This window comes from Aythya fuligula, chromosome 4 (assembly GCF_009819795.1).
Source record: "Aythya fuligula isolate bAytFul2 chromosome 4, bAytFul2.pri, whole genome shotgun sequence".
Lineage (NCBI taxonomy): Eukaryota > Metazoa > Chordata > Aves > Anseriformes > Anatidae > Aythya > Aythya fuligula.
This window is the reverse complement of record NC_045562.1, coordinates 45,729,038-45,742,788: the sequence shown is the minus strand read 5'-3', so window position 1 is coordinate 45,742,788 and position 13,751 is coordinate 45,729,038. Positions and strand designations below refer to the sequence as shown.

The window sequence follows — 13,751 nt, the reverse complement described above, 5'->3', positions numbered from 1 at the left end:
CTAGCCTGGTTCTAAAATTAGACAATGTTTATAATCTGGAATACCCTTTTTCACAAAGAAGTCAAGTGCCCTTGAGACATGTTAAACTTCTCTTAAAGTTGTCAATGAGTGACATCAACACACTACATGGGGAATTTTTATTTTTGGCATAAACTTCCAGCAAGAAAAATGAGTGTTTCAGATCGATTAACTTAAAAAATGGAACATCTGGATTTCCAAATGTCAGTATGAAGCATCTGGAGACTTGATGTGAAAATTACTAAATGCTTCACTGTGAAACAGACAAACAATAAGCATCATCAAACTTAAAAGTTAGGCACAGAACTATTACCAGCTCCTTGAAAAGAAATCGAGTGCAAATCATGATCTACTATTTATATTCATGATTAACACCAATTTCACCATGGTGGAGGAGTGGGAAGTCATCCCAGGTTGAAGTAGAAACACAAAAGTTAGAAGCAGAGTTGTTCAGTCATGTTCAGTACTAGTTTAAAAGCTGGGAAGTTCCCAAGCCTGGGGCTTGAAACCCAGGGCTCTCTCTCTTTCAAAAATGTTCAGGTAATTAGTACTCTCCAATATAGCATCTGTTTTGTTTCCTGTTCTACTCTGGCAGAAATTTTGGGAATTAGCAAAACAAGTCAGTGAATTTATGACATGGAAACAAGTGGAGTGTCCATTTGAAAGGGATCGGAAGATTCTGCAGTATTTGCTCACCATCCCAGTCTTCAGTGATGATGGTAAGGAGCTCTGGACTTTGTGCAGGTCGGGTGTCACTGACTATTGCTTGTCTCTGTACATGTTAACTCATTGCTTCTTCCCATTAAAAGACTGACCCGAAATATCTTTGTCTGAGAAGTTAAAAAAAAAAAAAAACTATTAAAAAAAAAAAAGCTTCTCCCTTACGAATGAGTGGGAAAATAATATTTTTCACATGACGTGCATGTGGCCTAGGAAATTCAACTTTGTCCTTTTCTCTAAAAAATGAATGAAATAAATGAAAAAAAATAATGATTTGGATATGTGGTCCCTGTAAATACCATCTGAAGTGTGTATATATATGGACTTTCAGGACACTTAAAAGGGTGCTGCTTGAGAAAGAAAACTGGGACTTGGCTGGTTTCTTGTAAAGCACCATTGCCCTGGGCTCACTTTTTCCTTCTGAGTGCTTTCTTCCACTCTCGTGCTTTTCAGTTTCCAATAGTTGTTTTTCCCCTTCAGGGTAGTCTTTGTTCTCATACACTTTTTGTTAGTATTGTCTGTATGTAATTATAAGCAAAATGCTGTACTTTCTAATGGGAATCTGGAGCCCTCATCTGAGGGATGGATAATAAAAGCCTGCTTCAATTAACTTCCATCCATTTTCCAGGGAGAGCACACTTTAAAATGCCAGTAGGTTTAACGTATTGTATTTGCTTGTGATTGCAGCACTTTACTTGGCTTCTTACGAGAGTGAAAGTCCTGAGAATCACATTGAAAAGGACAGATGGAAGACTCTAAGGTTTGTGTCAAAGGTTACTCGCATCAATAAATAAAGAGAATAGGATATGGAGCTAGCATCAAATAGTTAAAACCAAATGGCATGCTGTATGTTTCAACAGATGGGGCACAGCATCTGTATAAATCCCCCTTTCACTCTGGGACTCTTAGAAAAATGAGCACAGTCTTTATCTGTAGCCCTCTCAAGCCTTCTCTCCCTTAGGGGATTGGTATTAAAGTCAGTAATTGTGTATATTAATTTCTTACGTTATTCAGTGTAGGAAAAACACATTCTAAACTTCAAAGAAATCTGTACTTCCTCACAAGTACTACAGAGCACTCTGGTTTCAAGCAGACATTTCTGGAGCCACTCCATCCCTTTCTGCACGTAGGTTTTCAGATAGGTTTGCACAATGATCATTCTGTGTCAAATGTATTCATGAAACCAGGTAATGATTTATTAGAATCCAGTCTGGGGAAAAAGGAATCGCAGCAAATGCTGGCTTTCCTTTCACTGCTGGCTGAACATAGCCGAGTCAATTCTTTCATTTTATTAATTATGGAAAGATACAGGAACTATTACAGCACTGGTTTAGCTTCTGCTTTGCCAATTAACTTATTAAAAAAAAAAAAAAGAAAAAAAAAGGGGAATTTATGGCAGCACAGAAACCTCATCAGGTACTTAGATAGAGACTTAGAATTAAATAGGTATAGATCTGTGTTTTCACCCATAAACCACACCTCCATGTCAGTTTTTAAGCTATCACTGTCCCAAGGAACTGACCATTAGGCAGTTGTTCTTGTCACTGTTTCTGGCAGCTGGTGCAATAACACCCAGAGGCACCCATGAATATAACACCCCAATTCTCCTGATCCACTCTGGGAGGCAGCTGTGCACTACAACCATCGTGTTTTTTCCTGGGATATCATGAGGGGATGTAAGAGTTACATTTGACTGGTCCCAGTGAATTTGGGGAGGGAAGGAAAACGGAGAATTACAATTAGTGTATGGTCACTCCGGCCCAGTGCATCCCACACAGAGGCGAGATGGACAGAGAAAGACTCGGGGATGGATCTGTGGTAAAGCTAACTGAGACGACATACATAATGGTTCTCTTCTGTACATTTCCCTCTTTGTTTCAGGTCAACACTTCTGGGCAGAGTCTAATGCACGAGATAGCTGCTGTTTCTGCTGTTGCTACGTTTCGTGGCTCGTTGAGGGGCATGGCGTGGTTTATTTCTTTGTGTACTGAGCAGCGTTCAAGGTGATGAAAACTGCAGTCAGTTGAAACACCTTGTCAACAAAGATGAGACAAGTTAACTCAAGAACAAACAGGCAGCTTCTCACATCAGACAGATGAAATTAAATCACAGCCCACTCTTGGCTTAACTATTGATTGAAGACAGCGCTGGCAGAACCCTTTGAAGAACTTAGATGCCGCCTATGAATCATTTCACACCTGGATGAAGTATTTTTCCCCCTCCCTATGCTGGAGCTAGCTGCTATGAGGACTCTGCAGAGTTAATACTGGATTATGGAGGGGAAAAAATTACCATTCCTTTCAGTGAAATCCAGGTTTGCATCGAAGAACTTCATTCCTAATAAGCTGAATATAGCACGAACTCAGCCTGACTGGGATTGCTAACAAGGGAAAGGACTGGACACAACATATTGGCTGCTGGGGAGGGAGAGTTTCTCCCCGCCACTGTACCGGTGGCTATTTTTTTTTTCTTTATCCATTATGTTTTTGAGTTGGCTGCTGGCAGACAAACTCATTATTAAGTTATTTAAAAAATATAAAGTAATAAAATTAAGGCTGTGGTAGAAAACACACCTGGTAGAAAAATATAGTAGCTCTGTAGCTTGGACTATTTTACAACTTCTAGAGAGCTTTTTTTTTTTTTCTTTCTTTCAGTTGTTTACAACTAACCACTACATGCTACAGACATTCTTATTTTTACTATGCTGTTTTGTTACTCTTATTTTCCATACTTGACCTTCTTATATTAGGTTGAACAAGCAGACTTTTCTAGAATGGTCTTTGAGAAACTGATGTACAAGCTATGTTAAAATATGAAAGTATGTTTTTAAATCATTTTTATAATAGCTTTTTTGAAAGGGTAACAATGGAGAACACAATCCAGTATGACAGAAATAACAAGATGCCAAAAAGGAAAAGAAAAAAAAAAAAAAAGAGGCTTCTCAACTACATCTGTGAACAAAGCAGTCTCCCTTTGTTTGCTTTATGGATTATAGTTATGACTGTGAAGTAGTTCACTGTGTTACACACCTAATAAGTTTGTAGTAGCTCTAAATACTTAGCCACTCTATTTATCCTAGGAAGAACCTGATGAGGAAAAAAAGAAACTGTAGCTGTAGATCACCCTGGATGTGAAATCACTAAGCAAAGGCACATACTTGGGAAAACAGGTATTTGCAATTATCCTGCCACTGTTACTTTGAAAAAAAAAATGCAAAGAAATAAGAATAAAGATATCTATTTGTTGCACTGTATCTCTTGAGTTTTCAGGTAAACTGGTATTTAATTTCTGATCATCCTTTTTCAGGCAAGTGTTTAATTTCTGAGTTCCGTAAGAACATGCTGAAGTAGCCTTAATCAATAAGAATAATGAGAATACATACTGTCCTTAACTACTGCCTGTTTGCTGGAAACAAGGTGCTGGAAATCAGTGAGTTGCATATTCCGTGGGCTCCAGCTATGGGAGTGCCTCAAACCCTGACGTTGCAGAAGGATTCCTCTCCTCTTCTCCCATTCAGTGAGTTAAGGTGAAGAAGAAAGAAGAGACCAGGTCTTTGAAAGGAGACTTTCTGCAGTTCACAGATTTGCATCCCAGCTTCTGTCAGGTGAGGGCCTTCCAACCTTTCCCTCTACAGCATTCCCCATTGTCGAGGCTTACAGGTAGGACTTAGTTGATGTACAGTGCTGACAAAAATGGTGTATTCCTCCTCTACATCTCCTGAAAATAGGCTGATATCATCATAAGGTTCATAAATGAAAGTAGCTTCCATGACAATATTTGCATCCTTATTACCCCTCTTTTTTTTTTTTTTTTTCTACATTTTTAAGGAAAGCCACAATCTGTAGCAAAGGGTTAGATTACTTGTGAAAATAACTTAGGCACTTCTCTTCTGCACTGTAACACAGTTTGACTACACGCCTGGCTTAGGAATGGATTTGTTGTTTATGTGTTTGAACAGAGCCTTTGTAAATGAAAGGAGAAATAGCATTAAGCTGCCTCCCTCCAGCCTGTGGGCTCTGGGTGTTGTCTTGTGGGCCAGGTTCTTACAGAGAAGAGGCAGCACACAGCAACAGAGGAGGCGGCTGCGTCCTTGGCACAGTAGCTGGGCAGCAGGTGCAGGAGGCTGCGACTGGTGCTTGAAAGGAGAATGCAAATTCTTTAGCCCCAGGCAAGCCAGAGGCCGCTCCTGTAGGGGTTATAAACTCAGTGTTTGATGTCAGAGTGATGCAAATCTCATCACACTCCGTACCCTCTCCTCCCACGTTCCGTGAACCTTCTGTTCTGGGTGTCCACTCTGAACATTGAGCTACTGGTAGGCTGTTATCATGGGCTTGAAAACAGCTAGTAGCTTGTACCTGGAGCAAATGAGGGAGAAAATGACACGTATGGCTAACCAGCTCCTAAAGGAAACATTTCAGACTCTGAAATAAGATGGTACAAGAACTCAACTCCACAGGACTTAATATCCCTGTTCAGAGCTGACAGATGCTTGGTATGCTTGGTACTTAATAGGGACAGAAGGCGCATCAAAGTCTGCCCTGTAAAAATAGCTCACACATGACCTCTACCTCTTCTTCCTTGTGGTGCAAGCAGAGACAAAAAATGTGGATCTTAAGGACCCCTATGAATCAACATACTCAGAAGAGTCTAGATGTCCAGCTAAGCCCCCATTTTCTTTCTCCTACTTGGGTACAGTTTCATGCTATAATCATGAAAAAATAACTTGCATGCAAAAATGTGCAAATGCCTGCTTAAAACTATCATCTCCAATGAAGCTGTACTTCCAAGTGATGTTGTTTTTTTTCTCAGCCTTCCTAGGCTGTGTGGTCTTGACAGAGGGGAAAGTGTGTGCAGTGGGACCCCTTGTGGGCTTATTGGGGTATTTCTGCCGGGGGGGAAAAAAAAAAAAAAGGCTTCTGTAGTATGTCTGCTAGCTCCGTCAGCTCCTCTCTGTCTTTTCTTGGTCATGCTGGACAGATTTTTTCCAGGTACATAGGAGAGACAGCCGTGTGGAGAGAGGGGCTAACCCTTCAACATTCATTCCCTCACAACTCCATCTGTCCTGTTCCTGCAGCTGCTGTCAGACAGGTCCAGATGGTCCCACTTCTACCAAGCAGCTGTACCCTAACCTACTTTTATGGTCATGAAGTCTTCTGTCATCAGCTGTTTTTCAGCTTGAAAACAAGGCTGGTAAGGATTTTCAAGGGAACCTGCCTATTTACGATGTTACTGTCATTAGCCTTCTGCTAAACTGACACTGCAGGCTCCAAACTGATGGAGTAGGTCAGTGGGATGTGAAGTGTAAGCTTAGTGCCAGCAAGTACATTACTGACACCAGCAGATGCTCTGCCATTATTCTGCTGCGCTGCATTAAGCTCTTCTGGAGTATGTTTATTTTCTCTTTGCTAGAAAGTTCTAGGTCTAGCACAGCCTCAAAAGATGTTTTGTTATAGGCCAAATACATACCCTGTGGGGTAGGATTTTCTGCTTTACTACTGCTTCTCTCCCCTGGCCTATGAAGTCCAGAGGTTGGAAGAGAAGTCGTTCTTAGGTCTTGTAGCTGCAATAGAAAGCAGCATCTGGAACCAGACCATTCCAGAGAGGGACACACCAAACACAGCATCCGTCTTGGTGTTACAACAGGATGCTTTCGTAAACCCCAAAGTTTCTTCTTGCAGTCAAAAGTCAAGATGACATAGCCTTCCTTAGAAATTACCATTTAAACTATAAACCAGCCCAGGACCTCCTAACAAAAAAGTATTTAGAAGGAAAAACAAACAAACAAACAAAAAACCTGGCCTTTGAACTGCTTTTTTTTTTTTTAAATGGCAAGTATAGTATTAAGATTATTTCAGAGCGAGCAAGGCTTTCCTTAGACCTCTTTCTAGTTTTAGTTTTCCTGGTCTACAAAAGAAGTCAGAGGAGGATCTTTGCAGCAAGGGAAAAGATGATATGACAGGAAATGGGTTCGCATTTCCTGAGACATTTAGTTAGAGACAGCGGTATTGAATGGAAAAACAAGCAAGCAAGCAAAGTTTATGTTACTATAGTTGGTTTGACTATTGAACTTCATTTGGACTATGTCGAACTTTGGGCTTGCTGACACAGAAGGTCTGTTTGTAACCAGAAATGCTGTAGTGACTCTTGTTACAAAGGGAATCGGAGGATTGCTTCATCTGTTAAACTAGACAAAGTGATCTATTGCTTACAAGGAAATAATAATGTGAAGTTCTAGCAAAAGGGGTCTAATAATAAAACAGTAGAAGTTAATATGAAATCAGAGCAATTAGTAAGGAATGTACTTACCAGTATGGATAGGTGATAGTTTAGAAAGTTAGCATGTGAAACAAGGAAAGAACACATTTATTGAGATACTTTTTTCCCCAACATCATGTTTCACCAGTGCTGCCAGCGTAACAAACTCCTCTGATGGAAACGTCCTCAATGGAGAACGTTAGGGTTTCCCCTTCATTTTTGTTTGAGCTTTTTTGTATGCATTTCTGTATGGCAGTGCAATCAGGTCTAGAGAAAATAGCAAATGGTGTCCCTCGATCCCCATGTAAGCCAGTTTGATAATCAACAGAGCTGATACTCAGAAGCCATTTGACCCCCATTTAAAAATAAATAAATAAATCATGGTACTATATGTTCTCAATCAACATTGCAGAGAACAGATGTTATCTGAATTCTGAGGGCTGAGCATTAAAGAAATCTGATCTGTAAATCTCTGTTTTAGGTGCAAGTGTCAGTCAGCTGTAACCACTGGAAGCTAAGGGAAAGGAGAGAGCGAGATGTGTAGTGCACCATGCTGTGACTTTGTGCTGTGCTTATAATGTGTCATCTACATTCTTCTCTGATAAAGCAGCATTAAATTGTTTATTGAGAAATTATATTTAATTTCTCTGAAAGAAAAGTGGTTCACAAGTGAAGGTATGTTACTGAGCTTTATTTATTGCACTATCTGTGGTTTTGGGATGGCAGAGTAGGAGAAGCCAATATTTTCTTCTAAGTTCCTTTTCAATTTTCACGGTGTTTATAGTCCTGTGCATTGAAAATAATCCCTTTACTGCTCAAATCAGAAGTCTAGCTTGTGTACCACAATATTGGGAGCAAATGCAGTCAGGGTTCTTTCCAGTGAGTGCATTTTAGGATCTCTTTACCCGCTGTTTTTTCACTGCAGCTATCAGAGTTTGTAATTTCCACTACTCTTCAAAAAAATAGAGTGATTCTCCCATAGTTACATGACTCTTGGAGCAATACCTCTGAGAAATACTCTACCTGTCATACTGCTAATGATAAACTGCAATTGGAGTCCAAACTTAGCCCATCAAACATAAGCAGAAAGCAAATTTCTCTGCAGAGCTACTTCATCAAACTCACTGAACAGGAGGTAAAAGGCTATGCCATATTTGCAGGGTGCCTGGCATGTAACAAGACAGGAACTTTGAAAGTCAACTCAATTTAAATGCGAGTTGGAAACAGAAGCATCACTGTGTGCTACTCCTGTGGACTGTGGTGGCGTGCAGTACAAATGGCACAAGCAAGAGGCCAGTTTTGGGATGCGTGCCAGGGGACACAGGCACTCCCAGCTGGGGATGTTCAGGCTGCGAGCCAAAGCAGCTCAGCTGAGCTCCAAAGGATGCACCAGGGCAGATCCCCAGCTCTGGACGTCCAAGGGCCTGGGCTGTGCCTGGGCCTCACCTGTTGCAGCCGCCTCAGAGAAGCGCACCAAGGCGGCCCTGGCCCCAGGACTGCCCTGCCCCGCACACAGGGGTGCAGGCACCTGCACAGTGAGTGTCTGTGGCCCTGGTGGAGAAGCACTGGTCAGGAGTCGCTCACTTTGCCAAGCAGATGAGAAATGTGGGGCTTTCCATGATCTGAGCCCAGTGCTGCAGGCTGGTTGTGAACCATCCTCTCAGGGACATCTCATGTAGAGATGGGGCAGATCAGCAACCCAAAATATCTCAAGCATACAGAATGTGTGAAGGATTTCCTGCCTTGGGAATTCCCTGATCACCTCATCTGTGCTACCACATGGCACTTAGCTGACTGGCATGTGGCTCACTAGCATGTTTCAGTGTGTATTTTGAAGTGTGTGTGTAGAAATATTTTTATGTGGGGGTTACAGAGCTCCTGTTGCCTAATTATTTTAGTATATCTGTCTTAGGCCCTTGGTATTTAAAAGCCTTTTCCTAGCACATGCTTGGGGCCATAGAACACATGTTTTAGCTCCTCCTGCCTTCTTGACTGCGCTGTGATTTTCTTCACAGGTCATACATGTATGGCGATTTCTGTTTGCCCATCGCAATCTAGCCTGATACCTGCAGTGCGACGGTGAAGCCCTTGAGTTGGAACAGAGAAAGAAGGGAGGGAAACCAGCTTGCTTTTTTTTGTCTCATTGCGTTAAGCCTCAGAACAAGCTGCAGGTCATCCACTCCCCTTGTGTGTTACTAAACATGGGCTAGGACTGGAGCGTTGTCACAAACATAGCTGGGAAGGGACATGGAGAAAAGTCTGTGACCGCACTGGGGCCAAACCAAACAGTCCTACCTGGCTGCTGTGCCTGTGGTAGTGGCAGCAATGAGAAAAGCAGGACGATGCAGCAGGGTCCCCTCTCCTCAGCCAGGCAGCTCGGCCAGGCTGTCCTGCACGGCTGTGGCTGCTTTTGTAGCTCCAGGGATGAGGATGGAGAGCCAGGAGCTGGTGACGTGCCTCTGCTGGCAGACAGGGCAGCAGCAGAGCCTGGCTCCGCAGGGCTGTGTCCTGGGAAGGCTGCTGGGGCTCTCACACCCACCAGGCTCCTCAGTCCCAGCTTGCTTCCTCCCTGGGCCTGGAGAGCTCTGCCCAGCTGGTGTAAATGGCCGTAAAAAAAAACAGTTTTTATATGAACATGTTGAACTGTTGAAGGTACTCCTGCCTTAGTGTGTATAATCCAGACAATTCAGTATAATCCAGATAATTTCAGGAGCTGAATGCTTTCACTGACCTGTGAAAAAACTGTCAAAAAAGCTGTGGTGGAAACACTATCAAGAAGTGGTAGTGCCTATCAAAGGGCTTTAGTAGATGCCTAAGGATTATTTTAAGGGTTGAACTGTTTCCTTTTTCCTAGAGGGATGATCAGATTCATCTTCAGAAAAAGAGAATATTAAAATCTCTGAGGCTGGTCAGATTTACTGCATAACTCTTGGTAAGTCACTTAAACCCTGACACGCACCTCTAGAACCTGATCCTGATGCTGTCAGTGATTGGGGAGCAAGTGAAGGGTATGGCTGCTGGACATTGGCCTCAGTATAACCTTTTGCACTAAATGGCCAATTTTTCAAGGTCATGACAAATTAGTTACGAGTCCTTTGAGGTTCCATGATTATGCACTAAAGTAGGCTCTAGCCAATGCACACAGTAGCAAAGCAGAAGTAATCTTGGCAGTCTTTGTTCCTGCCTAAAACAAAAGAACAAAGAAAACACTAAGCTGATATTTTTAGTGCAGGATAATCCTTATGCATACTTCTCCCCATCTTTGACATGTCATAGGTAAAACTGTTTGCAGCAGAAGCTTCTGTGGCTCCCATTCCCCACTAACCTCTGTCCCCTCTGCAGCTGGGTTCTGCCAGCTCCTGAGCACAGTGCAGAGCTGACTGCACAAGGGGACACCCTCCTGCAGGATCTTGGGGTGGAGGAAGGACTCCCCAGCCTCTCCAGCTCAGCACACAGCTGTGGTTCTTGTGGGTTAGGTGGGCCTGGTACTGCCTGGGCAGAGCTGCAGGGCTTGTTTGGGTGTGTGGGCAGGGACCACCCTTTTGGGAGGGCCCACGGATGAGATAAACACAGCTGCTCCACAGATCATGCATCAGCAGTCCTGGGTGTGAAGTCTTCCTCTCCAGTGACCGGTTACCAAAGATTTTTGGTAGGGATTTTCTTTTTGTGCAGTTTTGGCTGAGGGCAAGGTCCTCACTGGTGAGAGAGGGCTGGGAGTGTTTGAACAGTGGGGAAAGGCACCAGCGGTTATTTTATTTCTTGGCTTTGTGTGACACCCTAGACAGCGTGGATCTATCTTGGCATACAATGCTCTTTTACCTGAAGAGCCAAACATAAATGTAATTTAAAATAATCCAAAATGGTGATCTCTAGAGCAAGCGGGTAATCCCAACATCTAGCTGCTCTTTGTCTATTTGTAGTACCTGACAGTATTTGTCAATTTTGACTCAGTAGGTTGTGAAATTACAAGGAGAAGGAAAGACTCTGCTCATGCTCTGGTTGTTTTAGTTTCTTCAGTTTTTCATTTTACCTTGTCCCCATCTCCAGAATATCTGAACATTTTACAGTGGCACCAAATAGATTGTAGTGTCCTAGCTGAATTGCTGGGGTTTTTTTGTTTGTTTGTTTTTGTTTTTTTTTTTTAGCTTTAGTCCAGTTACAAAGTAGCTGTTTAAAGATAAAAGTTCAGATATATGTGACTGTCTAGGAAATAGGCTCAGTAAAGTTTATGATGATATTTAATTCTCATCGGATTTGTACCGCAGCCTCACGCAGTTTCCTGGAAAAGATCCACCTTTCAGGGCATGTGAAGTTTTTCCTCCCAAAAGCACCTCCGCTTTACAGAAAGGTAAAAAACCTGTGTCTTCATCATGAAGTTATCATTCATAATGATTTGCTAGCAAGGTAAATGTTCTCAGCCTACTATTAGAACTACATTGTATGTCTCTTCAAATATCTTAGGAAGCAGTTTATTTTATGTAAATTAAACAGTGTAAGTCCTGGCAAAATTCAGTGCATTAGCAGAGGAGATAGTATCACACAATGTACCACTGAGAATTCAGAGGCACTGAAATATCATTCATAGCTAAATTGGCTTCTTTTGCAGATGGCTACGAAGTGTAACGGACGGCATAAATGCAGCTTTAAATCTTAGCTAAGTCTGACAGAGAAAAGAAATTAGTTCTTTTTATGATAAGCAATGCTGATAATGCACGTGACAGAACAATTTGAATTGGAGCCTGAGCATACACAAGCTCTGACACATCAAAGTGTCTGGCATCAGATCACACTGTCTCCCCTTTAGCATCTGTTTGGGCTTGAGCTGAAGCTCTGAGGACTACTAACAGGGTGAATGAGAGCATTGCAGCACAACTCTTAGCCCCCCAGGCAGCACAGTGGCTAGAGGAGGATGGAGAGCAGGTGAGAAGTCTGGTTTGCTTCTCCTCCCATGTGAGCAATTCTGGGAACCCAGTATGCACTGGCTTCCCGCACAGCTTTCCTCCATTATCAGTGAGAAATATAGTATGCAAAGGCTCTCACCAAAGGCCAAGCTTGAACTGTCTGCTACAACCATTTATGTAGCAGGCCAAGGTTGCACCCTAGACTCCCCAGTCATTCATTTTCTTATCTATTGTACTCGTAGATAGTAGGGAGAAGGTCCCACACAACATTGCCAAGACATGGTGGTCTGGCTACTCACTCTTGATCTGGTCTGAACACAGGATGGCTTTCAGTGAATCCCACCTCTCTTCAGACAGGCTGTTTTGATCATGAAGCTCATCTCTTGTCCACTTTCCCCCTCACCTAATGAAAAATAACAGGTTTGCACTTAACTTCAACAGACTAACAGAGGTATCTGACTTTCTTAGACTTTCTCTGTCCTTACTTGCTTCATCTGTGAGGCTATCAGGCCTACATATCCTCCTAAGTCTGGCTCCTGGAAATTATGGGAAGCTTCCTCATTAAAAAGGCAGATCTCTAACTCTTTCCCATGCAGGTCGCTGTCATTAACATGTATAAATCCTGCAAAAGGAAACAGACCCCTTTGTGGTCAGGGGTCTTATTCAAGGGCTTCACTTTCTAGGTTTTTTGTTTTTTGTTTTTTTTTTTTTTTTGTTTTTATTTATTTATTTAACTAAAAGTAAAATAAAGAATTGGGTAAGAAATGTGTAGTAGCTGAAGACTACATTTTTTGTGTGTCAAACATTTTGACTTTTTTTGCTTTATTTTCTTTGTATTTGCATCTTTATTTTACTGGTTCAAGAACTGCAGGTTTCTTTATCAGTAATTTTAGCTCCAGCTGGCCGAACACCAGTCAGACAAGCATGTCACCTCTGTGCTATGCTCTGATATTTGAGCCCCACAATCTCAAAGCATCCCGCCAGTTCAAGCACTATGCTTTTCCAGTTACACATCCTCAGGAGTGGAGTTTACTCCCATCCCTGAGCCCAGCTCTGACTGCAGGCATGACCTGCTCCCAGCTCCCCACAACTGCTGTGCAGGTGTGATCCTTGGAATGGCCAAGTAGGGCCCAGGGGAGGATGGAAGCAGGACAACTGGTAAGAGACCAGGGACATACTCCCCATTTTGGGTAGCAGCACTGGGGAGCTGAATGACTTCCCCAGGTGATAATGATTTGAACTAGTTTGTGTTAGCGACAATGTATGATAACACACATTGCATGGATTCAAATGAAAATAATCTGTAATAAATAAATCATGTCGGATTTACTTATTAGATAATTTAAGTTAAACCATAATTTAAGCACGCGTCTCCCAAGCTTCAGTTTAGTGCTTCTACATTAATGACATCCAACACCTCATGTTAAGTGGGCCTGGCTAGTTACATTGATGAAGCAGTTCTCAAACAGAGCCACATCCCTGCTTCCTTCAGCCAGTACCCCGTCACTCTGCTCCTGTAGAGCTGTCAGTAAACCTACTCACACAAGGCTTGTGTGATGAAGGCAATACTCCACCAGCATGAGATGTCTTCCAACAACTATGCTGCCTTTGGAAGAGTCCAGGTATCTTCTTGTTTAAATAAAGTAATTTCTGAAGAAAAATCCAATGATGAGGCCCAAAAGCAGTCACAGAATCCTTGGAGGAGGCCCAAAAGCAGTTACAGAATCACCTAGGTTGGAAGAGACTTCCAAGATCACCTTGTCCAACCTCTGACCCAACACTAACAGTCCTCTGCTAAATCATATCCCTAAGCTCTACATCTAAATGTCTATTAAAGACCTCCAGGGATGGTGACTC

General features: G+C 42.4%; 1 protein-coding gene across 5 annotated transcripts in view; it reads left to right on the top strand.

Moving 5' to 3' along the window:
- The window catches only part of RASGEF1B (RasGEF domain family member 1B), a 144,776-nt gene extending 140,827 nt beyond the window's left edge, over positions 1-3,949 (top strand). For all 5 annotated transcript variants that reach the window (XM_032186977.1, XM_032186978.1, XM_032186979.1 and 2 more), the window contains 3 exons: positions 614-737; positions 1,426-1,498; positions 2,620-3,949. In XM_032186977.1, the coding sequence (XP_032042868.1) occupies positions 614-737; positions 1,426-1,498; positions 2,620-2,644 (222 nt within the window). In that variant the 3' untranslated portion in view covers positions 2,645-3,949. The remainder of the gene's footprint in view (positions 1-613; positions 738-1,425; positions 1,499-2,619) is intronic.
- Positions 3,950-13,751: the final 9,802 nt, after the last annotated feature.